This window comes from Athene cunicularia, assembly GCF_003259725.1.
Source record: "Athene cunicularia isolate RWA chromosome 4 unlocalized genomic scaffold, athCun1 chr4_part3, whole genome shotgun sequence".
Taxonomy (NCBI): Eukaryota; Metazoa; Chordata; class Aves; order Strigiformes; family Strigidae; genus Athene; species Athene cunicularia.
Window position 1 is genome coordinate 4,852,679 of NW_020799100.1, and position 26,766 is coordinate 4,879,444.

Sequence of the window (26,766 nt, forward strand, 5' to 3'; positions counted from 1 at the left end):
CTTTTATTCCTTAGCCATATGCTTTTTTAACCTATGTCTTATGTTGGCCCTGCTTTTATGCATATCCAATTCCCATCTACACAATGATAAGTAACTATGATAAGTAAGTTTTTTTGATAAGTAACTATTTAAGCAATACCAAAATATTTCATATATTCATTGAAAATTACTAAACTGCTTGTGCCAAAACATAATGGTATTGGCATAGAATCATAATGAAATGTTTTCAGATTTTTAATCAAACAACAATTCTTACATTTTACATTATGAAAGTAAATTCCTTATAATAGTCTCAATTCCAAAGGACATGTTTCAGTTCAGCTCAAACAAGCTTTTAATTTATCTTAACACTTTTTGCTGTGGTTGGTCTCAAAAGTGTCAACAGCCAAAACTGTTGTCAGTCAACAAGTAATTTGTATGATCCTGTTGATAATGCTTTATCTACTGTAAGCTGGTAAATTTTAAGGTGCACTTACAGATTGCTGCAGGTGTGAATTTGTACTGATCAGCACCCACTAATTCCTACTAATATGTCACTAGACTTCACCACAAATAATGTAAAACAGCATGCCAAGTTTACAGAGGATTAAAAATGTACAAAAAAGCAAGTCCCACCAAATAGTGGACATACTTCTAGCTCATATCCTCACTTATTCTGTGGTATCTCGTCTCTGTATGTCCCCAGAGTATGACTAATCCTTTGCATTTTTAAATCCAGTTCACCCCCGTGGCTTAACAATAGCAAATCACCATCAACTGCTTGTGATAATAAAGGGGTCCCAAACACACAAACAAAATCTAGCAACGGCAGCAGGTGTAATTTGAAAAGTGAGCAATGTAATGAGATTTGAAAGAATTTAATGGAAAAACTATAAGCAAAGTGTGAATTCAGGCAGAATCATTCAATTCATGTAGCCATGTGGAATAATTTGTCATTTACGACAGTCAAAACAAATACTGCTGCATAAATGGCTTTTAGGAACAGCCAGGAATTTAGCAGCCTATGAAGAATATGACAGAGTAGAGGTTGAAGGAAACTTGGAGGACAGGGCTGCTGGACAGAGTGGTCCAGTAATTCCTGCATGTCACTCCAATCCATCACCAGCAGTTTATGAAGTTGGTCAGGTGGCCACCTTCTGATGTCAAACTGGAAAAAAAAAATCACCATTATCAGTTCACAAATCACCTCTTTTCACAGTGAACAGAAAGAACAAGGCAACCTCTCCCATGAAAAGCACATTCCTGCACGATAGCCCCACCTGCGAGGGGATACCTGGGCCACCCCATGAGAGCAGGCCTTGCCTTTCCCCAACCTCCAACGCACATCGACTAAGGGTTACATGTTACTTGCTAAGAGATAATGCTGTTGTGTTTCTTCAGCAGAAAAGGCTGACAAGACTTGTTTCACATCTGTCTGCATAATATAACAAACCCATGAAGAACTAGTGATGAAAAAGATGTTTTGTTGACAAGCTATTATTGTTAAACGCACCCAAACACCAAGATTTAGGCACTGCTCATTAGTGCTATATTGTAGCTCAGTATTTTGTTCCTATAAATACCTTGTGTCAAAATATTTTTCAAATATATTCTAGGCTGTAAGCCTTTTCCTTACAACCCCAAAGAGCTATAGACTGAAGCCTTTTATCATCTTAACCACACTAGCCTGTACCTTAACCATTGAAGCCATACGATAACACTGCCAGTCACGTACAGTACTCCATGTGTAGTCCAACTACCCCTTTCTACAAATGCCATTTCACCTGTTTGTTCTGCTCATCTACTAACATAACTCAGATCTCTTTGCCTTTCTTACTGTGGCCAGGCATTATGCTGACAGCTTTCAGTTTCCATCTGTGACTCCAGAGATTTTTCCTTACAAATTATCTCATAGTAGCTAATATCACTGCTTAGTCACAGGAAGAAGAAACAGAGTAGGAACTCCCCCTCTACCTCTAACTGAGCCACTGAGATCTTCTGTTTGAGTCTGTTAAAGTGAGAAGGCAAGACTGGATCTGAGGAAATCAAGGCCCAGGGATTGGCACATGCTGTCCTTGTAGCTCCCTGGCACAGCCACAGTGGCTCAGGCAGCTGCCCTGACACCGGCACAGAGAGGTAAGGCAGCACCTCATGGCAGCTGTAATGACTTCACTGCAAGTTCACTTAAATAATCGCTGGATAACTAACTAATAAGACATGGGCTTTGACCCTAATTAAAAGTCTCACCTAGCAGACTCTACTTAAAATAAAAGCTTGAGCAACACCAATATGAATACCAAATGCATAGTCATTCTTCACATAGTCCACCACTGCTCTTGTCTGCAATTAACTTTGATCAGGCTGCCTTGTGGGATCACATCTTCAGTAAAGCTGCTGCATTAGCCTTGGATATCATTAACTCTTCTGATTACCTTTTCCCACAGCAAGTTAAAATGGTGCTTCTGGCTTCAGCACCTTCAAATTTTCCTGAAATTGATTTCAAGTTTCACTCTTTAGATGCTCATACTGCATTTCCCCATGAATATCAGTTATTTCATATTGCCACTTATGTAACTACCAGAATCTCCAGAAAGGACTAAAAACCTCAAGTACCACATTTGATGCAATGTTAAAAAAGGAAAGATCCTTGTCTTACAATCAAGAGACAAAGTAAATATCTTAATTGACTTAACTGGTATTTCAAGTATTGTGTACTTCAGCGAAGGCCTGTTAGACTACAGGGAATCTAAGCCAAGCTTCTCTCTCACCATGGCAGCGCAACTCTCCTTGCTTGAGGGTGATGTGGAGTTGCCTGTTTCACTTCCAGAATTACTCTTTAATGACAATTTCAGGTTACCATGGCTGCTAGCAGTGGCCAACAGAGTCTCACTGTTCAAAATCTGTATTGTTAGAGGAACTCAGGCACTTGCCAATAAATGTCAATTCAGGCACGTTAATAAGTAACAGCAATAGAAACAGCATTAGAAAGTTCCTGCAAAGGAAAACAGTAGGCAAGGTCCTTTCTCCACACCTGCATTGCAGGCTAGCAGAGACAACTCTACCACAGTTTTGCTGGTGAGCCTTCCACAGTATTTGCTAACAGTGATTTATAAAGACCAGCAGGTTCAGCAGCCTGAGCTCTGGTCTTACCCAAGCTCCTCCTGGTACAGTAGATGAGAAAATTTTCAGACAGGTGAATAATGTGGCCCGGTGCACTACCAGTCCTACTGCAAGAAAGACATGGGCATACTGGAACATGTCTGTGAAGGGCTACAAAGATGATTAAAGGACTGGAGTATCTATCATACGAGAAGAGGCTGAGAGAGCTGGGGTGGGTTAGTCAGTAGAAAAGGTGGCTCATGGGGATCTGATCCATGTGTATAAATATCTGGTGCGAAGGTGTAAAGAAGACTGATCCAGACAGTTCTCAATGGTGCCCAGTGGAAGAATATGAGGCAAAATGGGGACACAAACTATAATAACGGAAATTCTGTTTAAACATAAGAAAAATCTTAGAGATGTTGTGGAGTCTGTATTCTTGGAGATAATCAACACGTGACTGGTCACAGCCTTGGGCAGCCTGCTGTAGCTGATTCTGCCTGAGCTGAGGGTTGGGCAGGATGAGCTCCAGAGGTGCCTCCAACCTACATCTGTACCAGCCCCAGGGAAAGCAAACTCTCAGGTTGAGTGTGCCAAAAATTACACCAGTGTGTAGTTTTCTTTCTGGCTCCCATAAGACATATTCTTCAACAAAGTCCCTGAGTATGTCATGTACCTGCTCCCAGCCTTGATCTGATCTGCCTCAGGATCCCCACCCGACATGGCCAGCGTACACACAAGTAATACTTCTCCTGTTTGTTGTATGAGTTTTCTTTGACCTGTCCTCCATAAACATCTAAATCCACATGCATATGAAATCCACAAACTGAAACAAAACAGGAGAAAGAAACTTGGTGAAGCACCAAGCTGTAAGATAATATGTTTACATGGTTCTATGTATTACATTCGTAGTCCTAACCCATATTTTCACGTCATCATCTACATAAACTTACTAGCCTATTCCAGATATCCAGAGAGGTTCAACCAGCAAACACATAACATCACATATGTCTCCCAAACACTTAAATCCAGAAAAGGTGTTTACTAACATATGTGCTTTTATAAACTAAAGGAAATTGAATTTAACATGAATTTCACACTGAATTACAAGGGTAACAATCTCTTGGTTCTCAAGCATTTTGCAAAAAGGACAGCACTTGCATATTCCATATTTACTTTTTAAGTAATTCAGGTAATAAATGTTTTAATAAAACAAATAACTTTAATACATACTATAGTTAGTTTAGGACAAATTCATTGAACTGTGAATAATGAAGAAACACGTAAGTTCTAGAAAGGTCATGATGAGAGGAAGAGCATAGAATACCTGTTATCTAAAGAACATACATCATGGGGAACTGAATTAGATGCATCTCATTTTCACTTTGTTAAACTTAGTTCATGTTCTGGTTTAAGACCAGCATGCTGCCTAGGAAAGCAACTATCCACAAGCAGGTATTATATCTTCATTTGATGGTCTGGGGTCAGGTAGGTCAAACCCATACTTTAGAGACCTGTCCATGGTCAAAAATGGACAACAATGCATAACATGATAGATGAATCTGACACACAGGGAAATGAACTCATTTAAAATTATGAATAATGATAAGAATAGAAAAATGCATTTCACTCAAAATAAAGGGAGGAATTGTGTCTCAAGAACATACTAGAAATATCATATGGACTAATTAAGTTTAATATAAGAAAGCAGAATTCTACTTGTCACTGCCTTAGGCAGGATCCCATTTTAATCAGTGTGTCAAAACACAGATGCGAAAATACCCAACCATTTGTTCATATGGTTTTGTGAGAAAGGCCAAAAAACCCTCATCTGTTTTCAGATACTTGCAAAGTTCCACAGACAGTGAAGGAAAATAATAATTACAGATGTCATACTGCACAGTGGAATGGAAAGGGATCAGGAATATAATGGTAGGCAAATACTATTTTACCCATTCATTTCTGCTACCTGACAAAAAGAGACAGAAAAATACTGTTCTCTAGTAGATTACTACATGGACTCAGAAACATACGATGTATGACCTCCTGAGAAGCAGCTGACTTTCCCTCTGACAGTCCAATGTTCAAGAACTTCATTCTTGGAATAGGTTGTGCCACACTCTTCACTGAAGACAAACACTAGACTAGAGAAGTTGATCATCATAAATTAAACCAAAGCTTTAAAAATTGGAACAATCACTCAAAAAAAAGAAAGACTCAAGGTTCTCATTTGGCTGTGTTTTATTCTAGGACAAAGTTCACCAAAACCTGTTTTAAAGCTTCAGTCAACCTTTCCTCTCTTTAGCACCAAAGACAAAACTGAAGTCTGAATCACTTCCAGCATATAGGGAGGACTTAGGTCTGCTCTACCTTTTGCTTTATAACCACTATGTCCAGGTTTTGTACAGAGCAAAATGCAGAAGTAGTTCTCTGCAGAATTTTATCAGCTCTTGATATAAATTTCCCCTAGTTTGGGACTGCTTGGCTATTGGGATTTGGTTTGAACTTCTATCAAACAGATTCATTGACACGTGAAAATCACTTTTTCTTATTATTTCAAAGCTTTTTTCTTTTTTTTCTTAATTAGCATAGAACAAAGATTCTTACCAGTAACCTTCAGTTCAACTGTTCTTCGTATAAGCTTGCCTTCATACTTTAGTTCACAGGTATAATTTCCTCCATCTTCTTCTTGGACCTCTTGTATTAAAAGAGTACTTCCCTTCTGAATTACAATGCTTCTCCACATTTTTGGCTTACATTCCTGCAGAAAAAAAAAACATTGCCAAAATTACCCAGCTTGCATGACATAAGACAGCATTGCCTGATCAGATTTTCAGTATTATACATAAGTAAACAACCATCTCAATATATTTTGCAATTCAAATTCAAATATAATTTCAGAAAGCATAGAGATCTGAAACTGGAATTAATTTGAAGACAGAAATTAAACAGAAATGTTTTTAAGGTTCAGCAATTCCCACTGTATCACATCGGCCGTGTATAATACGTGGTGCCCTGAAGCAATCGTTAAGTATCTTCTCTTTTTCATGATGAACAACTGCCAAGACCTCTACTTTAGGATGGACCATTAAAATGCATCTCTGTTTGAAGGAAGTAAGGGCAACATCTGTTAGGAGTTAGCCTGAAGGCAAACTTTACACGCAGTCTCAGGCTAGAACCAACTACCAACAGAAGAAAACAGGAAGAACAACAGCAGTTTTGTGAGCAAGAGAATTCAGGAAGCCTGGTTTCTTTCTCTGGCACCTGATGAGCTTTGATTCAGCCTTTTCCCATCACTGTAGCAACACCCCCATGTGTGTCCTCTGATGGAGTACACAGTGCTGATGGCCTGCAACTCTCACTGACTTTGCCAGGTAGACATTAGCTGTTATTTGGCAGATTTAGGTTCATCACTATGAACTGTGGTCCTACTGGAACAGCATTTCAGTCCTCCTCTATAGTGTGTGGTACAGTGCAAGAAGAGGCTCTCCCTCTCTTAACATACTGAATCCTTGCAGCCGGATCAATGGCACTCATGTCAATGGTACTCATAACTGAAATACCTCTTGGAATGCTCTGAACTAAAAGCACAGGCACAATTTGATCATTGTCTCTTTAAAAGGGTACCTTAAGATTACGTATTTATTGTCTCTCAATGACTTGTTCTGCCTGCAAACAAAGTCACACTTTTCTCCATTCTCTAAAACACTCCGTGATCCCAGCAGTTCTGGAGGCTCTAGCTGCCCAGAGCACACAAAGCAACATAGGGCCCAAATACCTTTAATGCCCCTCTATTCCCTCACTCAAGGTGGCAACATGGAATAAACACTCAGATTGCAACTAACAATCTTGCAGCAGTTACATCAGGCTCAGCAACTTCATAGATTTGTGTAAAAAGCTCAGATCTACGCCCCATTTTCTGCTCATCTACAACAGCAACGTCCGCGTTCTGTAAAAGCAGAACAAAGCTTTCTCTTATGAAAACAACCACAGAAGAAAATTAACATGCAAATATATTGTATGACAGCAAGAGATCAGAATGACACAAACATAATTTTTTCATGGGATTCCATACACATTCCAAATCCACAATGTCAGATTCTCAATTAAAGCATAATAAAAAAAAAAAGAAGTAAAAAGATGGGACTGTGAGCTTTTGGCCTTGCACTTGAAAACGGAGCACTGCAGTGTTTATCCCTATCCCTAATAGGCCAGATTCAGTTACAACATGGTCTGATTTTTAATTCTGAAACTGTGTGGTACTACTGCAGGTAAGAGAGTGTTCAGGTTATCTTTCTGTTTCCGCAGTACAGTTGTAAGGAAAGTGTAATCTTGTCTTGCATGTGAACTTTAGTTAACAACGATGACAGAGAGTGATCAGAATCCCAATCCTGTCTGCTGTGCTAAGAAAAATCAGAGCTTATTTTTGTTACTAAATTGCACTGACATCGCTTGAGACTCAGGCAGGACACAGATCTGAGCTGGAAAATGCCATTAAATCCTTTCTGATTTGCACGCAATTTTTTTAGTCCTGTTTAAAGGTACATCAACCACCTATGTGGAGTAACTAAACCTGAACACTGGGTAAAGAATATGATGCAGTTCTATTCAATCCTGATTTGTAAGGATACAATTCCCAGAATACACAAAGTAAGCATATTTCACATATGCGCCCTTTCAGTGCAGCACTGAAAGATCTTATCAAATGTTACCAGTTTTATACTCTTTTATTTTTAAAAGTATGGCAGCAAAGAGATAGAAGATACATTTTCATATGTTTCATATTTTTATATACTACATGTTTGTAATAAGAAGGGAGACATCTTTACTACTACAGAGATTAATGACAGCACAAACAATGTTTGTGCTATTGTGGTTTTACAGAGAGGATTTGTTCTGTTGGAATTGTACCACTAATTTCCTAATTGTTTCTTTTTGTATCTACTTAAAACTTCATATTAAACATGATTTATAGGCCCTCCCCAAATTTTAGCTAATTAATTTTTCTTCTATTGACTATGCAGGCTTTCTAAACATATGTTGAAAATGCCCCTTTTAGTCTGCCTGTTTTTCACAGACTAGTTCAATACACAAAACTAAAAGCTAAAAGGAGAAGCTGGAAAATCATAGCAATTTGTATTTTAAGCAACAAAACCAGCCGAGAAACAAAACAATTTAAACAAAAATCTAACTAGTCTTCATATTGTGAAAATCTAGATTCTACTGTCAGGTCTACCAATTTCTCTAAAAAGATAAGTGCTCAGTTGTACCACTGTTGCTTGTTTAACCATTTAATTCTTCTTTTCTGCTTTTGCACCATGTTTACCTGCTAGAAACCTCTGAGAGTTTCTTTTTCTAGCTTATTTATTCTCCTTAGTCATCTTAAATGCTTTTGAGTTTTTCCCCCTAATATTATGCTTCTTCTTATCTTCCTTTAAATTTAAGTGGCAGCACCTCAACAACTCTATTTTTTGTAGGGTAGATAACAACTACCTGTCTTTCACCTGATATTTTGATTGTTTTCACAGCCCTTCCTTCAACCCAGTAGTAGAAGAGATGGTGAAAATGGATTAAGACTCCACATTCTAGATGTAATATACCTCATTCCTCTGCCAGTTGATTTTTCATAAAACTGCTCTTACCATTAAATCTCATTCATTCAATCATTATCTTGACACATGTATTTATTTCAAAAAAAATCCTTATACTTCTTGTCAAAACAGTTCTAACAGATGTAACAGAGCTGTGAGTATATCAATAGTATTAATTGTGGAAATCTTTAAAAAGAAGTATTTCATGTAGTGTAGTTCTAGCCAGAAGTGAAGTTTGTACTACTGCTAAAACAAATCCTCACAGCAAATGTTTCATTACTTATTGGGTGTGCACGTGGAAATCTATTCAGGCATAATTATTTGAAGAGCATGTTTAAATTACAGTTAACTCCCTGTAAATTGATGCAATTACTGTCTCAGATTCATTAATCCCTCCACACAGAAAAGTCTTTCGGAAGGCAGGGCAAGTCCTGCGCAGGGTGGGCTTGCACAATCCTGTCTGATGGTCTTTCATCGGACACAAGTCCAAACTCCCCAACTACGAGCAAACTGGGAGGTTCCTGTGAACACAAGGATTTCTCTTTTCAGCTAAAGGTATAAAGAACAGATCTTGAGGCCTTTTTGATATTTATCTACTCTTCTATTTTTGACAACTTATGCTCTCTCCCTGGATGAAAATCCACTCTAAATATTTCAGCACAATGAAAAGCAATTGCCCCTCAGTGCCTCTGGAGCAGATTTACAAGAGAAGATGGTTGATTATACCTTCGTGTACATGTCAAACTCAATCACAAAGGTAGAGGGGGAAAATTTGAGCATCCAGTGTGCTATGGCTAGAAACAGATGGCTTCTTCAGAAAGTGGGGGTCAGGTCCTAAAGTAGAATATCACTTTACTCTATTCTTCAGGAGAGGGACCGGCACATTGTTACACACAGCATGAGCTTAAGTCCCAGAATGTGGTTTATATGGGTTACCCCAGTACTCATCAAATTACTTGGAAATCGAAGTAATTATATATTTTCTAGAAACTTGACTTGTGCTCTTTTGAATAGGCAGACGTCTATTAACAGTTAGTACCATAATGCCCTCTAGAATATTTTTCCAAAATCCTGTTTGAGGAGTAAGTTTCAAGGGATAACCTGACACATATATCTTCTATGTAACATTAATATTGACATTTCACATTACTGAGCTTCCCAACTGAGGTCCAGATAACATATGTGTCGTCTAAGAACTGAACTGGTAGCACTTTCTTGTTAATTATGGATAAGGCGGTATATGTAGTAGGTTATTCCACTAATGTCTCTTTTCATTACCATGCCAGACTAAAGGTTCTTGACTTTGATTGTCTCACTCTTATCATTCAACCACATCAATTCTGTTCAGTTTCACTACAGTGATGACCTGTCAATCAGCTGTCACACTCCAGCCTAGCGTCACACAACCTGTGTGCGCAACCCAGAAAACACATGTGGGTACATGGAACAAAGACCCTTCCACTCCCTTTCTGGGTCAGCACAAAGCATCACTGATGTGGGGTTGTACATGCATCTTCCCTAGACAGATTTCTGCTCCATGACAGCTGAAGATTATTCCTGCCAGACTATTTTTGCAACGTGTTCTTGCAAACAAATGAGATCTTCAGTGATTTGGTGTTCACTAATACCTAGGTAGAAAGGGCAAAACCAGCCCTCTGGTACATCTTTTCTCCAAGGTTTCAGAGTTCACTGAATACATCTTTTAAGTATTAACAGCACTGGAGATATCCACCCATATGCTGAGAAAAAACAGCTTCAACGGCTGAAATAAAAGCTTTGTTTATACTAACAATGGGTTATGGCACACTTTTTGTTACTATAAGATAGAATATGTGAGATTTCTGTAAACAAAGATAAAAAGGTGACACCTTTTATAATTGCTCTTTTCTGATGCAACCTGCTAAAGAGGAAAAAAATCTGCAGCTCTGCACATATTACTTATTTCATACAAAATAAACATCTTTAAAGAACATTAAGGTTGGCAAATCAAGCACTCAATATTTAGGATTTAACTAGTTTGTATGTTTCTGTCTTCATTACCCAAACCAAGCTTGTCCTAAACTCCTTCTGCCTTTATCCCCACAATAGAAAACTCTATCTTCCATGAACCCCACTGAGCTCTTCCTCTTGCCCAACTATTTCTTGTTCCTTCTGACTGCCAGCTCTTTATTCTTCTACTTTGGTTTTAGCAGTAACTCATAATCAAGGGCCTTTGAAATATCAGTTTGATCCAAGTCCAGACAACTAATAAAATTTGGCAGATGTTGCTACAGTCTTGGTACCTGACATATTTCAGTCATTCTGCTGCTTTACTGAGGAGCTACAGAAACACATCTGCTAAAAGTGGTGTCTGATACTTGACAGGCCTTGGAGAAGGTACAGCCAGCCGAGTTACCTGCTGAGTAGTAAAAGTATCTAACAGACCTCAGTTAAAATTAACAGACCTCAGTAAAATTACTCAGTAAAGCCCAGTAGAAGCAAATGCATCTCTGTGAAATTACCCTGCAGACTTTGGTAAAAATTAACAAGCCTTGGTGAAATTACCCAACAGACTTCATAAAAATTAACTGGGTAGGACTACTGTTGCTGACACACCTTTGGCTCGATTGTAGGTTGCCTCCCTTTGTTTCTACTACAGTATCAGGTAGGAAGACATCCCAAGATGGAAACTGGTACAGAGGCACAGTGGTCTGGGAATGTGGTACCACTGCTGGAGAAGTCACGTGGTCTCCTGCACAGAATATCCTCATCGATGCTGATTTCTGTTGACAATGGCTACGCTGGGTAGTTGGAGAGCATCCTCCAGACCAGTCACAAACCACTGAAGGCTCAGAAAAGGCGATCTCTGAGCCTCAGACTGAAAACAGTGGAAGTTTTGTATAGTTTCAGCACAATAGAAATAAGACAGCAATAGTTACCTTATACCACACCACATCTGGCTCTTGACTGGCTGTTTTGTAATCCTCAATATCAGGACAGGAGATTGTCTTTCTCTTAGTGACTTCTGATTTTTCCAGATATCTGATCTTGCTGTTATAGCAAAGCCCAGATTCGTTCTCAGCTACCGTCAAGGACATGGACACCTTCATGCAATACGTTGAGTTTCTGCAGGGACAGAAAGATATTTTCATTTATCCTATCTCATTTTTACCATGTTTGTTTCAGCACAGTAAGTTTCTTCGTTAAGCTCTCATCTTCACAAAGGCTTCAATGACATAGTCAAATAGTGACTGTCATGCTGTGGATTTCCAGCACGGAGAACTTAGAAAATGTAAAGACTCTTTTCTAATTTATTATGAAGAACCCTGTAGAAATTCTGTTGACAAGTGATCTAACCCAGCACAGCAGCTCTTTCGAGCTCACACGTCTATGAACACAGGAACCTGTTGGCACCTCAAATGTTGGTCAGGATACACTGTCCTGTTTCCTCTATGTGTCACACGCACTCCTCCTCTCCCACCTTCAGGAGATTTCACTCTGGTATGCAGTGCTATACATTTGAGAAGAAGGGTTAAGTGCTGGATGTTAAAGCACATCATGCAGGAAGAATTCCTCCCCCTGAAGGAACTGCTATATAAATCCCAAAGCATGTGATACTGTGGTGGGTTGACCTGGACAAGCTGCCAGCCGCCCACCCAGCTGCTCTCTCACTCCCCCTCAATAGGGTGGGAAGGAGCAAATAAGATGAAAAAGCTCACAGGTTGAGATAAAGGCATGGACATCACTTACCAATTACTGTCAGGGGCAAAACAGACTCAACTTGAAAAAAATTATTTTAATTAATTGCAAATTAAAATATGATTGGATGGTGAGAAAGACAAAAAAAGCTACAACACGTTCCCCTCACCTCCTTTTTTACTCTTCTCCCACTCCCTCCCCAAGTGGCACAGGGGATGGGGGGTCATGGTCCATCCATAACGGCTCCTCTCCAGCGTGGGCCCTCCTCGGCGGCAGCTCTGCCCAGGGACACCAGCTCCCCCGGGCTCTCTCCGTGGCCGCAGGGGAGTCTCTGCTCGGGGCCTGGAGCGCCTCCTCCCTCCTCCTGCCCCGTCCTCGGTGTCCTGGGGGCTGTTTCTCCCTCTCTCCCCTCAGCCCTGGCTGCCCGGCAGCGTTGGGCCCTTTCCTCGCCGAGGGGCTCAGCCGTGCCCGGCCCCGGGCAGCCCCTCAGCTCCCTCGGCGGGGCCCTGGGCACAGGCACCCACTGCAGGGATGCAGAAGTCAGACGGGTGGTTACATGGACACATTTTGGCCTGAAAATCTTGAAAACTGTAGTTCTGTAGCACTTCAAACCACTGCCTGCTCTGTCACCAAAGAACCTCGGCAGAGTTAGATCCAGGCAAGCAGATGCGAGCTACATCTAGTTTTTCTTAATATCAGGGTAGAATAAAGACAACCAGCCTAGCTCCCATGCCTCACAACCATGAAAACAGGATTAAATGAAATTTCTTCAGACTTGCATCTTTAACAGAGCTATCAGGCACACAATAAAAAAAAACCCAACCCAAACTGGTGTTACTTTGAAGCATTTGCACTTGGCACAGGATCACTGCAACCCAGACTGTCAGCTTCCGCCCTTCATTAGGTCTGATGGCAAGCTACAAAGTACAAGTGACAATATAATGAGGCTCTTCCTCCCATCATGCATCATTTTGTCATTTTAACTGACTGTGCCACAACCAAAAAAGCCTGGAGTAAAACCGAAGTGATGGGTGGTTATTCATATCAAAGGGAGTTGTGGAGAGCTCTTGCAGGAGACACTGCTGCTTTGCCACCACCTCTTCCATTGCAGTCCTGCTGCAAACTGGTTTAGCTGAGGCAAGACGGTGGCAGGGGAGACAAAAACTGCCCTGTGCACCTGGGAAGTGATCTGTCAGTCAAACCCTGACACTTACTCACTCCAATTAGACGCATGGCAATGCTTTTCATTAAAAAAAAAAAAAAAATCCAGTGTGCTCCATAACAAATCCCTTCTTATGCAACACTTCAACATGTCACTGTCAAGTGAGCCTGCAGTTAGGAAGAGAATAAAAAAGTCTACAGGGACACTTCATCAGAGCCATCGGCTTCATGCTAAACAAGCGCTGACAAAATACTGTGCAAATGGCTTCTTGTCAAAGGTGTGCCATGAGCAGGTATTTACAGAAAGAGGTATTTGCGAGGCAAATCAACAGGCAATCTTCAGAAACCTCCCATTTTCAGCATCATTAGTGTTACATATTTGGCAGAACCACAGACTTGCCCCTTCCTACTCACTTCTCTTCAAAATACCACTTGTACGTTTATGTGATAAAATTGGTGGGTATTTTCTCTGTCCCTCACCTCAGAGTGGAAAGGCTCACTTTGCACACTGCTATGGTGTCTTTCAGTTGAGAGGCTATAAAAAAGTCTCATTCTCACAAACTGCACAAAACGTATTATTTTACCTGAAGCAAAAGTTCTCTGGATTGAAAAAAATGCATCATTGTGGGTGGGCTTTTCTTAAATACTTATAGGATTTAGGGAACGTAAGTCAACTTTCTCCCAAGCTACTTCCTTTTGAAAAGGGTTGCCTTTTTTTTTTTTTTTTTAAAACAAAAGATATTTGGAAAGTTTCAATGCTTCCTAATACAGCACTATAAATTCAGAAAATATAGATACAACCACTCATGGCAATTAATCAGTAATGATACTTTAACTTTCCTGAATGACTACAAGTATTACTGAGTGCAAATAAGGTCACATGTGCTCAGTAATAACCATCCAGGCTAATCAAGAATAATGACTTTGAATAGCTGTCCATTACTTGGTGTTATTTAATAGTGCTGTATTTTCTGCTAACAATCTTGCATTATTTAGATTGTATTTTGAACAGTGCTGGAGGCTACTTCTATTTAAAATGCTCCCTGGAACCACAACCTAAAAATGTAGTATTCTTTTCATTAGTTACAATTAGAATTGAGTAGAATTGAGAAAACTAAGTGCCTGGTGAGCACTATCACTTTTGTTCACACTCCATGTCCAAGACAATAGATCTACTCAGGCTCATGATGAAGAAAGCCCTCACTAAGCCAACAGCAACAGACTTGAAAGCTTTATGAATGCTCCTTCACCAGCGACATGTTAGTGCTACGGCTGGTAATTCAGAAAAGGGCAACTTCTGCAGGAATTCCAGTGCCTGAAGCAGCAGCCTTCCTTTAAGCTAGTCAGTTTGGGCTAACAGTTATAGTTCAGTCACATGCAGAAGGAAACAGCACTTTGACCAGCCTCACTGTTTTCCTCAATTTTGAGGCAGAAGTCTGGGAGCCAAAGTTTGTAGATGTGAGCCATTCCTCCCTGGGCTAGGCAGGCTGTTCCCATGGCTGGAATGGATTTTATCACTCAGTCCTCTGAGCAGGTGATGGCTCTGTGATGACTTTTTCTTGGAGACTCCCATGGCTACCATTTTTCTGTTGGCTCAGATACTGAGACAGAGCTTCCTAAAAACACACATTCCCTGTGTTTAACCAGAAGATTGCCATGGAATTGACCATGTTCATTCTACATGGGAATTAGTAGATGAACCTGTTTTCCTACACAGAAAAAAAAAAAAAAAAAAAAAAAAAAAAAAAAAAAAAAAAAAAATTTGAACTGTAATTTAAGAAAAAGATGCATTTTGTTTCACTGGCACATGTGAGCATGCTGTTTTCCCTCCCTTGCAAGGTCTGGGGCATAAAGGGGCTCTCTATGAGGTGACCCAGGAAGGGGATCAGAAAGCAGCCAATGGTCACTACAGCATTGTTTTTACCACCTGGGTAAACAGACAGATATATTATGGTGCTTGATGGGCACTCATCTACAGAGGTTCCTCAGGAAGCCCCTAGAGCCGCTGTGCTGGGAGGGATCCAGTTCTTTCCAATTGTTTTCAGGACCTCTGTGTCCACAAGGGGCTTTTCTTGATGATCTGCATTTAAATTGTTTATGGTAAGGGTTTTTTTTAATATGCTTTTTAACAAAGGTGTGGAGACTGGCTATCATGAATATTACATTTATTGCTTTTCTTCTTTTAAAAGCTAAACAGGGGGTCTGTGAATTATAAAAAGGAGTATCCACTTTTGTTTGCAGTACATGGTCATGGAGCTTGGTGGGGGAGGCCAGTGCTCCCAGCAGTTTGCAGACTAGCAGGAATGGTTCTAGGACCATATTTAATGAGGAAAGGTGGAACACATGAAGAACAAGAGATAACAATGGCAAAGCTGATAACCCAGGTTTTGCTGTCAGAATAGGCAACTGAAAAGAATAAAGAAGGAAGCATCTTCCAGGTGGATGAGGAAGATGCCATAATGCCTCCAATGGTGATCTCAGTATTGTGAGGCCAGGTAAGAAGAATTGTATAAAAGTAAAGAAAACTGGAACCAAAATGAACCTGGCAGACTGTGGACAGCCCACTTTCCACATGCAAAGGAAATAAGCCCTTGAGTCTGAAAATGGGTCTTCTAATACTTGTCTTTTCTGAAAGGTTTCCAAATCATTCATTTTTCAGCGGAGTTGATTTCCAGTGGATTCCATTTCTATAGAAGGTAACAGTGGCCATATGGGGAACAGGAAGAGGGAAGAAAAGAAAGAATCACTTCACAGTACAAAGAAAAAAAAATATTATGCTTTCACACTGAAACTAAGATTTGTAATTCCCTATTTCAAAGGACTATCTCAACTGGAAATGTGAAGAAGGGTTTAGCTTTGCCAGAGTTCACAAAGCAGTTTCCTCTGTTCTGGTGGCAAGGCATCTGTAATCCCCAGGACACCTGGAACTGGCTCTGAACCACAAACTGAAGCCAGCTTAGAATCCAATAGAAAACCACAGGGAAAACCAAGGGAGTTTAACAGGTCTCAAAAGCAAGCAAAACTCTTGAGTTTGGCTTGACTTTGAAGCAAAAACAAGAAGGAAAAAGGGAGAATACAAAGAAATTAATAAGAAGGCCATTTGAAATTGAAGTGTAAATCCTAAATTATTTTTCATCTTGTTTTGGATTCAAGACAAGGCATTAGCCCTAAGGCTGAATTCAAATTAAAGGAATTATTCACAACTTTGGAAAAAACTTTTTGGCATTTGTGTTTCTGCTAAGTGAGGGTAGCTTGTTAAAAGAGTCTAGTAAAAAAATCTTGTCTCCAGTATGCACAGAATCTTTCCCCCCATTTATTGATTTTCCTATAAAGAGGAAGGAGGCAGCAAAGTAGTTGAGTATTTTATCTGTTAGATTAAAAAAAAAAAAATTTGAATTGCATATTTATACAAGAGGATTTGCATTTTTTTTTCTCTTGTAGGTTCATTTTTCATTAAGTGTTGAGCTTTTTATTGCATTCTAAGACTTTGGTCTTAGAGCCAAGACTGTAGTGGTAGATCCAAAAACTGTGACGTGTATTTATCAAAGTAGTGCTCAGGGAACAGCACAGATCAGACTTAGGTTCCTCCCAATGTACCTAAACAATCTGGCTGTTTTAATGACATTTCCACTGGCTCACTGAAATACTGATTTCAAGACTGTATAGGTCAACCCTTACATTCATCTTTGCTCGTTCTGAGTTAAAGCAATAACAGCACTAACTACAGCACCAGCCATCTCTGCCCATCTGAAGGTCCACAGTGATTACTGTACTACCAGATCCACTATCAGCTGCTATAGAATGTGCCAAGTTATCAGCTTTCAGACTTAATTGAGAATTTGATTGCTCTCATCTCCATGAGAATTTTAGAAATTTATTCCTGTCTAGATCTTACACTTCACATAATGGTTACCAAGAAGTTTCACTGATATCTGAGCTTGTTTCTTTCAGATCAGTAAGGTCATGGCTTGGTGATCTGCTTAAAGAAAAATGCATAATTTATTATCAAATCACATAGATGTAACATCTTTCCTAAAAACATGGTTTACTGCTTACTCTTCCAAGGTTTCATTCAAGTGATAACTTACTTCTCAATGACTAATACTGCTACATGTTTGAGGTCATTATCTGGAAAAGATCAAATTCCCACTTACGGTGTAAATCACCCTCAGAAATTACAAATCACAGATCCTTCAGTGTTCTGGGATTTTTTCTTCTTATCAATTTGTCAAGTGAGAGAGCAATGCCTGAAGAGGAACAATTCAAGAGATGGCTGGCACTGCTGCAGTTGCTCCCTGAACAGTAGGCCAAGAGGTGCAGTGATTCTGCAGCCTGTGTGTGTGGTACCTGGCCTTGGCACACTCCTGTCTTGTATTTTGCTCACTTGTTAATGTTATAACTGTGATTCTAATACCAACTCCTATGCAAAATAAGTAGAAATTGTAATCCCATGTTACCTCTCCTTTAATGCCTGACTGGTTTTCAAGGTTCTACTTGTAAAAGAAAACAACATCATGAAAGTATGATCTCAGAAAATGAAGTGCTAAAACAGTACGATGTTACAAATCCAATGCTCTTGCATAATCTCTCCTTCATTTGATCCTCCAGCAGAGACCTGCATTGTGAATCCAGACAGAGGTACATTCAAGGCCCCATTCCCTTCAAGTAGAAAAAGTATTTGTGCTGAGCTATCCCATTACTCTGTAAGAATTTTTATTCTTTCTGTACTACTTTTCTCCTAAGATTTGATCACTACACAAGACTCACTAGAAACAAGATGACAATTTGAGCTTGACTAAAACATACTAGATGACCCAGAGGCCCACGTCTGACAATGAAGAAATGCTATACCATCACTATTCAAAAGAAACAACTCCTGAGCAGTCACAGGAAGGTAATTTTAAAAGGCTCACATGAATGACAGCTTGAAAAACAGATATCCAGGGATGTTTCCTCAAGTTAACCATCAGGAATATAGTTCTCACCAGAGGAACTTAAAAGCAAGACCTAGACTCCTCACCAGGAGTTTAGCCCTGTTTAGGGATTTTTTTAGGCTTCCTGCATACTGGGACAGAGAAGAAAAGATGTTTGGCTCTCGCAGTGGGGTAGAGTTTCTCAATGTTGGGTCTCTCTCACCAAAGCTTAGGATCTAAGTATAAATTAAAGTTGGACTTCAGCTAACATCCTTATTAAGAGGGAAATGTGACACAGAAATGTCAGGCTGTGTCTAGTACAGTCAGTGATACAGCCCCTAACAGCAAGGTCGTGATTTGAAAATTCAGGGATAATCTCTAGTATCATGTTTCTTAAGTCTCTCTGAGAATACTAAGTGACAGCCAGACTGATCTGCACATGGTTAAGGGTCAGGCAGAGCTATTTCTTTTCTAGTTGCCTTTACACACACATGCACTGGTCCTGCTGACCTCTGCATCGTGGCAGAAGCAACTGAAAACCAAACAAATCACCATTCATTTCAACAGGGACTACTCAGGCACAGAGAGAAAACCTCCTAGCATTTAAGTTGAATCACACAGGTCAACAATGTTCCTTGGTTTTGTTGTGTTTTTTTTTTTTTTAAAAAAAAAAGTCTTCAAAAATATTAGTTATTAGAAATGAATACATGAAAATACAATACAGAACACAGAAGAAATGCAGAAGCCAAAAGAACACCAAGTTATCTCATCCTATCACACGTAAGTTCATAAACTATCTGGTCTCGATCGGCTTCAGCACATCCTGTTCCAGCAGAAGAAATCCTGTAATTGGCTGGGCTTGCTCTCAGGGAAAATTTCTTCCTTACCCTTAAGAATTACAAGGCAGCAAGTTGCCCTGAAGTTTGCTACTGCAAATGACTAAGCCCTTTTCATTTATTTCCTAATAATTCTCTATTAGAACTCTGGGTATTACTGCTAAATTATATTGTCTTACTGAAAAGTCCCATTACAAATGGCATAAATCTGAGGCACAGGGACAACTGCTCCCAGGAAAATATCAAGAAATCCCCTTCCAACAATTTTGTATTTGTAATAACCCTGTTTTCTTATAGCACTGAACACTTTCTCCTTTATTTCTTCCAAACCACACATTAGCATATCTATCTACTCCTCTATGCTTTTTTTTTTTTTTTTTTTTTACCAGACACCTAGCACACAAAACAAAAGTTGTGTTCAGGACACTCACCAGACTCATCTGCACTGCTAAACCTTACTGATTTTGTTGCCTCAGGGAGTACAACCTATGGAGTACATTCTTCTTCATGCATGTAAGTCCTATTTTGTAGATGCAATGAGGAAAGGTAAACCCCTCTCCTAAGTTGGAATATGGGCAACTGAGCATGTAAGCCAGTGGATCAGTTACTGTCATGGTGTACAAGGAATGCTGTCATGAAGAATCATGAAGTGAATGTCCTTATGCCAATTTGCAATGAAAGTTGTTTGAGTCCTGCAGCTGAGTCCTTCTGGTTGTGTCTTCCCTTAAGTGACTGAAAAGAAGAAATTATCCCCCAGGATCCCTTACCAATTACCAGTTTAACCCCCTGTGGTTCTACCACCTTCTACTCTGGGCATGCTGGATTTCCTTAGGAAACCTTCCATCTGCCTGACACATACAACATTGTCTACTGAGACATTACCAGTTACAGTGGGCTTGATGTGGGCTTCAACAGGAGTGGTGCCTGGGTAAGCACATTCTCCTCCATTGTTATTTGGAGAAAAATAGTTAAATGAAAACTCCCTGTCATGTTGGAGAGGAGATGGCTGAACATCTCTGCAATAGGTCTCCTGCATGCAAAGCTGACTGCATGAGAAAGCAGTCACTCCGCTTGGCATCCCTCCTCCCCATCAGGCAAGGTCTGAAGCCCACCAGCGAAGGCACTTCTTCCACCAGTGGCACTGCAGGCACTGCAGCACATGGAGCTTTCACTGTGCCAAACCACAGGGACTAGAAAGTAATGTCAGTCGTTTTAAAGGTATCTAAAGCTGGGATTTGACTATTCGGAAAACAGAAAGATACACAATATTCTTATTCTTGTGCATGCTGCTGCAACAGGGAATGGATGCTCTCCAACCACAGAGCAACATGGGCATTTCTGCTTGAAGCCCCGACTGTGAAACAAAGAGCTTCACTCAACAGTCAGGATTGAGTACAACTGTTAAACAGTGCTGGGCAGCACTGGGGATCGCTCCACCACAAGTGCTGCAATTACCAACAAAACTCCCTGATACACACAAAAAGCATACATATTCATCAGATTTCTTAGAAAAGGCAGTCTTATGCTAATGGGTTCTCTGAATCCATGTACATAGTCTGAGCATGCGTAGTAAAAATAGAGTGAGGGTCTTCTCCCCTCCTTAGGGGTCCACACAGCCTTTCTCACACTGTCCTAAATTAGTGAAATTTAAGTTTCTTGTGTCCCTATATGGTCACAGAGTTACTTCATCTGTCCTTCAGCTCCTGTTTGTTCCAAGGAGGTTAGTTTAGAGCAGCTTTCAGTCACTTATCTTGACACTGATTCTTCTTAGGCACTTGTTTTCTTTAGGTTCCTGCTATTAGAAATGTACTCAGGGAGTTTTTTCAGACTGTTGAAGGTCTGTCTGATCTTTACTAGGCAAGGAGTTAAAGGTTTTAAAACATCTTACAAGTGGGTAACTGGTAATGACTACAGAGGGTAGCTAGGAAAAAGTATAAATGAAATTGTATACATTACAGTAAAATACAGGAAAAAATAAAAGCTAGTAAAACATAAGTGATGTCTAATGTTAAAACTAAATGTCTTATTTTACAGGTCCCTGTACATTAGCAGTTTCAAGTATACCTGTAGCAGCTTCCCTTCAACTGTTCTTGCAGCTTCTCATCAACAGTGAACACAGGATTCAGAAAGACAGAGGATGGATATATTCTCTTTTAAAGCTTTAGAGAAGGAGGGCAAGTGAGCAGAAATACGCATATCACCAAGGAAAAGAAACAAATCTTTGTTTTTCTGTGAGTGTGTCAAAAGAACAGATAGACCTGATTTCTCTCAATAAAGACAAAGTCATCAAAATGATTTGCAGAAGCACCATCAGATTTTACACAATTTTAGATAGAAAAGTAGAAGCATTTTGATTCTACTTTTCTCTGCATTTTGATAATGCCAAAACATTATATCTCAGTGAGTTAAATTTTATTTTATCATGAATCATACTGACTTTATATTATATCCGTTCTAACACTGTATTCAAGTATTGAATACCATATATCACAGGGATTTTGTTTATACAGAATCAGTCACTTTTAATGTGGGAAATGTCACACACTTCTAATGCATGACATTTAATGTTAGTGTCATACAGAGCCTGGGATGACTATGCCATGCTGAATCCATGCATTTGCTCTAATTGTGAAATTTAGCTGGCTTCTACAGCCATGCTGGGGACAGTGCAGCCATGAACGCTGATCATGTACTAGTGTGCAAGTCTGAGAGGTAACTGTGAGACATGTAATCCATCAGCTACTTAGATGTGCTCCTGTTGCATAGCCAAGGATTGAAGACACTGCCTCACTACAAAGTATCAACTTTGGATCTTTTCAGAGTAAGTCTATGGGGAAAAAAAGAACTTGCCAGTGAAGCATATGGAGGAGGTATTCTATGACTAAACTAGAATTACAACACTATGTTCAAAGATATTTGAGATACAAAATCACCTTTGGCATGAACAGTTCTGCACTGAATAAAGCCAAAGCACCTGAAAATGAAACAATGAGAAGATATTGTCACCAACAAAATGAATTACTGTATTAAAACACAAGTTGTAAGAACCATGAGAGATGGCTGCAGAGAAAGCAACTTTATCCCTACACATTTTCACACCATGATTTTGTACAACTTTTCTGTTTGGACCTGAAAAAACCTCTTCTTTCTTTTCTCCTGGAAGCCAGACTTTCAGCACTCAGGAAAGTGATGCAACTTCTCCTGGGATGATGGGTGCAAACTACAGTCCAGGTTGCAGGCATATGAAACAAGTTCCTAAGCTCCACCTAACATCCACTGAAGTGAGGGCACAAAGGTTCTGTTGCAAACAAAGTTTTACTGACAGCCCCTCCAGGCTGTCTAAATCTGATTTTGATTTGATGGTCATGCGCTCCACAGACATTCAGAAGCCAGAAGGCTTACAATCTACTATCAGTATATTTTATTATTGCTCAGAAAGTAATATCTCAGTATTTCATCAATGACTCGGCAAAGGCTTGATTCTTCTGTGCATGTCCATAGCAATGCTGCTCTCCATTAAGAACTGTGAAGACAGGGACAAAGTAAGGGGAAAAGGATACGCAGATTTCCTAACTTGGTTTGTTGGCAGTTCTCTGGCATCAAATCCTGATATTAGAGATCTGCAGGCTTATTGCCTCACAGGCATTCAAAGCCCTCACTCCTTTATTATCCTGCACCCTGTACAAAAATCGAGGCGTAGCTCTCTCAGCCAATCTGGCAACCCCAAACCTCTACCTCCTGCTTTCCCTGGACCCTCTCAAGGCCCAGACTTTCTACCCTCCTGATTCACACTATGGGAATTGAGTGATTCTATTTCACCAACAGTTAATTAACAGCAAATACGCACTAATGTTTTACTATTACTGATCTTGCTCATAAAGCATTTATTCAGTACCCTCAGTGTATTTCAGAGCTGGGCACAGTTAGAAGAAAGGGCTCCCTTAATGAAGCAGCCCCTTGCTGAGGGCAAAGGTACAGCTAAACTTTGCTGAGATTTGTTCCCTAGCACATATTCTCTTTTTTCACCAGTTTAAGAAGATCTAAGTAACAAGATCCCAGTTCTTGTTCCCTATTTAAAAATCAGAGGCTTTTAACATAGAAAAACATATTTGTTCAGAGAGCAAAGGCAGCACAGATCTGGCAAATGACTCAGAACTTCAGGGCCACCCTAGGCATTTAGATTTGCTTTAGTTTCCATGTTTGGTTTTGGTCCTCTCATCTCTGATTCCTTCAGTGAAGATGATCCAGAGTGCTGATGTGAAAATCCCAGAATATCAAACCTCTGTAATACAAATGCTGACAGCTTCATCTGAAAGTAGCACTGGTGGGTACTGGAAGATTAAGGGCATATCCAGGGCCTGTACTGCTAAGAGACCTCCAGGACACAGCATTGTCATATTGGGCAGGAAAGTCACAATACAAAAATGTCCAGCATTTATCTGGGAACTGTAATGAAACATCTATCTATTAGTCAGGATCCCTTTTGGATGTCAGTGGATCATCCCATACTAATATCCCTGATTTGTCACAAAAAAGATACCCGAGAACAAAGCTGATCCATGGAATTCACATGGATTAACTAATGCAGCTCAACCCTGCACTCTTAAACCAGGACCCCTTAATACATTACAGCCATTCTTAACACTGGAGAAAAATACTACACTTTGGGTTGCATCTGAGTTTCATCTCAACATCAAAATGTACTGTGAAAAGAGAGAAGTAAGTTTTAATGCAACAATAATTTCCTCCTATTATACACACTCCCCCACACCTGTCTATGGAACAATGTCTAAGTGCTTAATAAAGGAGAGGCAATGTTTAAATTATGGTATCAGACCTCTTCAGCCTGGAGAAGCAATCTCTTTCATTAAGGCTGCTTTAATATTCCTTAATTTTATTCAGTATTATCGGCTCATTTATAAAATAGACATTATGAATATTGAAATGACAATTCTGTATTAGAAAGAATTCACTGACACATTTAACTTTTACCCATCTCCGAATCACTGTCATATCAGTCTATCCTTCACCTGCTCATACCCACCCATTTGGAGCAGCTTCTGAAGAATTCCTTCCAACTGCTTCAAAGATACTCATGCCTTGATCCTACAAGCACCCATGAGCAAACAGAAAATGCAGCTTCTTGAAAAACAGGATGAGGTTTTTTTTAGAATTGTGAAGAACGTTTTCAACAAATAGGAAATTCAGTGAAATGTGTAGTTGTCATTTTTCCCCATACACAGTTTGCTTATTTGACACATTGTTTTGACTGGGAAAAAAGTAACAAGTTGGGGGAGAGTGAATTAGCATAGCTCTCGCTGTTGCCTGTGACATCCTTTATGTATGACTTGCTAAAACCCCTTGGTGTTCCGTTCCCTTCTATCAGAGAAGATCTTCCCAGCTCGAGTGCGTCCTTATTCAAGCCATAAACTTCTTCTGGGACAGAGACTTCTCGTCCCCCACTTAGCCTTAGCACCACACTCAAGCATCTCACTGCCTTGTGCCCTTTTTGCATAGACAAGCACGAATTTCAGACAGAACAGTTCTACCACAAGAGGCGTGAAGTGGTTGAATGCAGCACATCCTGCCCACTGGGACACACAGACGTGGGCTTTCACCCTTTGGGCAACACAGGGAATTGCACCAGGGTTTCCCACGTCCTTGGGGAGTGGCTAGGAAGTCATCAATTTAAGATCTGATTTGCTTCTGATTTTCCTTTGGAGAAACTAAATGAAAACTTCGTTGTTGAGAAAAACTTGAGAAGTTTTACATTTATCTTGAATCAAAAGCATTTTCCTCCCAAGTTTTTTTGATTTCAGCTACCAAACCAAAGCACTTATGCATTCAACCCTAAACCCAGTGTTGCACACTGATGGACATGGTCATCTCTTCATTTCCACTGCACTGAGTTCTCTCTACCAGTCACTATCCATTCAATCTACAAAAGAAGGCATTTGTAACAGAAATTGTTAATGCTTCTAGAAAATAAAATCATATTCTAGAATTACTACTTTCATTTGTGACCTCTTAATTCTCACAAAGCAGGTGATCCTGGTTAATGACTAAAACACAAACATCTGTTTATCGCCCTCAAAAAAAAAAAAAAAGAAAAGAAAAAGGATTAATAAAGCTGAAAGTACACAGTTAATGGTGTGGATAGTCTACCACAAAAGTGTGATCATATTTCAGAACATTGTATCTAGCCCAATTTTAATGAAATTAAAATAAATTACTATTGCTATTTCCTCAGCTATTTTAAGCTATCTATGATTTCATAAACAATAACAGCAAGGATACATTACCAAATTTTTGGAAAAAATTAATTCACTCAAGAAAGAAATAGTCTTTTATGTGTAAGCACTATATATAATATTCTGCACTCCAACACATATCTGAAAAAGGCAGAAATATCTGTAATTATATAAGAAAGTTCTAGCCAGAGCAGGAAACCTGTGTAATTGATAAGGAAAATCTTACTGCTCTGTAATGCCTTCCAAGAAGCAAATCATACAGTTTTTATCTGAAAATGAGAATACATGAATTATTTAAGAACTCACCCATTTGTTACCAAAACTACTTTATCATGTAAAGAGCAGAGTTTTGAATTTCTCAGTATGTCCCAGAATTTGATCCAACATCAATACTTCGTTGTTCATATAGTATTCACATTAAAATTTTTAGAGTATTAAACTAATAACTTGATTATCACAACAGTGATTTCATACGAAAAAAGTATAGCTCCCCTGAAATATGTAAATCACTATCTTCCTGCAACATTTCAAGATTGTGAAGCTCACATTACACCAAATCTGTGACAGAGCAGCTAATAAAAGAATAATTAACTCCAAAGGCTGCGACACAGATTTAATGCTGAGTTTGGCAGATGCATCTGATACTTAAACTGGACATTAGTCCCCAGTACAAACCACCATGCACCACAGGACAGTTTTTGATTTTAGTAGTGTTCTTTGGGATCAAAATGGACTGAAGCAGCTGAGACAAGGCAGCAAGACAGCAGAGACAGAGAGAGCGCAAATTCTGGGCTCTCAGTGCTGTTACTTTGCTGCAAATATTTAATATCAAATTCATCAGACTTGTGTATAATTGCAGTATGGAACAGCAGACAAGGATGAAGCAAGCTTCCTTCTCTGAAACTAAATATTTAAAACTGAATCATATAAAGTATCCATAAAGTCCTTTCAATTCAAAACTGGATCATTTAAGGAATATTTATTCATTCATTCTTAAAGAGTCCTCCTTTTTTATCCTCTCATTTTAAGCATAGAGCTGACATCAACAGCCACATGATGGAAATCACGAGCTCCAGCACATGCTTAATTTAAGGCTCATCCAACAGTTCCAAAATACTTCTGAGACATGCATTTCAGTGACTTACCAAACAAGGTCTGCTTAAATTCATAACAAATCATAACCATATATTAAAATAAACATTTCTCCAAAGCCAGACAGAACTGTAACTCCCCATGGCCTAACCCCATCAGATATTCA

General features: G+C 39.5%; 1 protein-coding gene across 4 annotated transcripts in view; it reads right to left on the bottom strand.

Moving 5' to 3' along the window:
• Positions 1 to 26,766, bottom strand: part of IL1RAPL2 (interleukin 1 receptor accessory protein like 2) — a 393,161-nt gene that overhangs the window by 166,285 nt on the left and 200,110 nt on the right. For all 4 annotated transcript variants that reach the window (XM_026848603.1, XM_026848604.1, XM_026848607.1 and 1 more), the window contains 2 exons: positions 11,588 to 11,774; positions 5,686 to 5,839 (listed from right to left, as the gene is read on the bottom strand). In XM_026848603.1, coding sequence (XP_026704404.1) covers positions 5,686 to 5,839; positions 11,588 to 11,774 — 341 coding nt within the window. The remainder of the gene's footprint in view (positions 1 to 5,685; positions 5,840 to 11,587; positions 11,775 to 26,766) is intronic.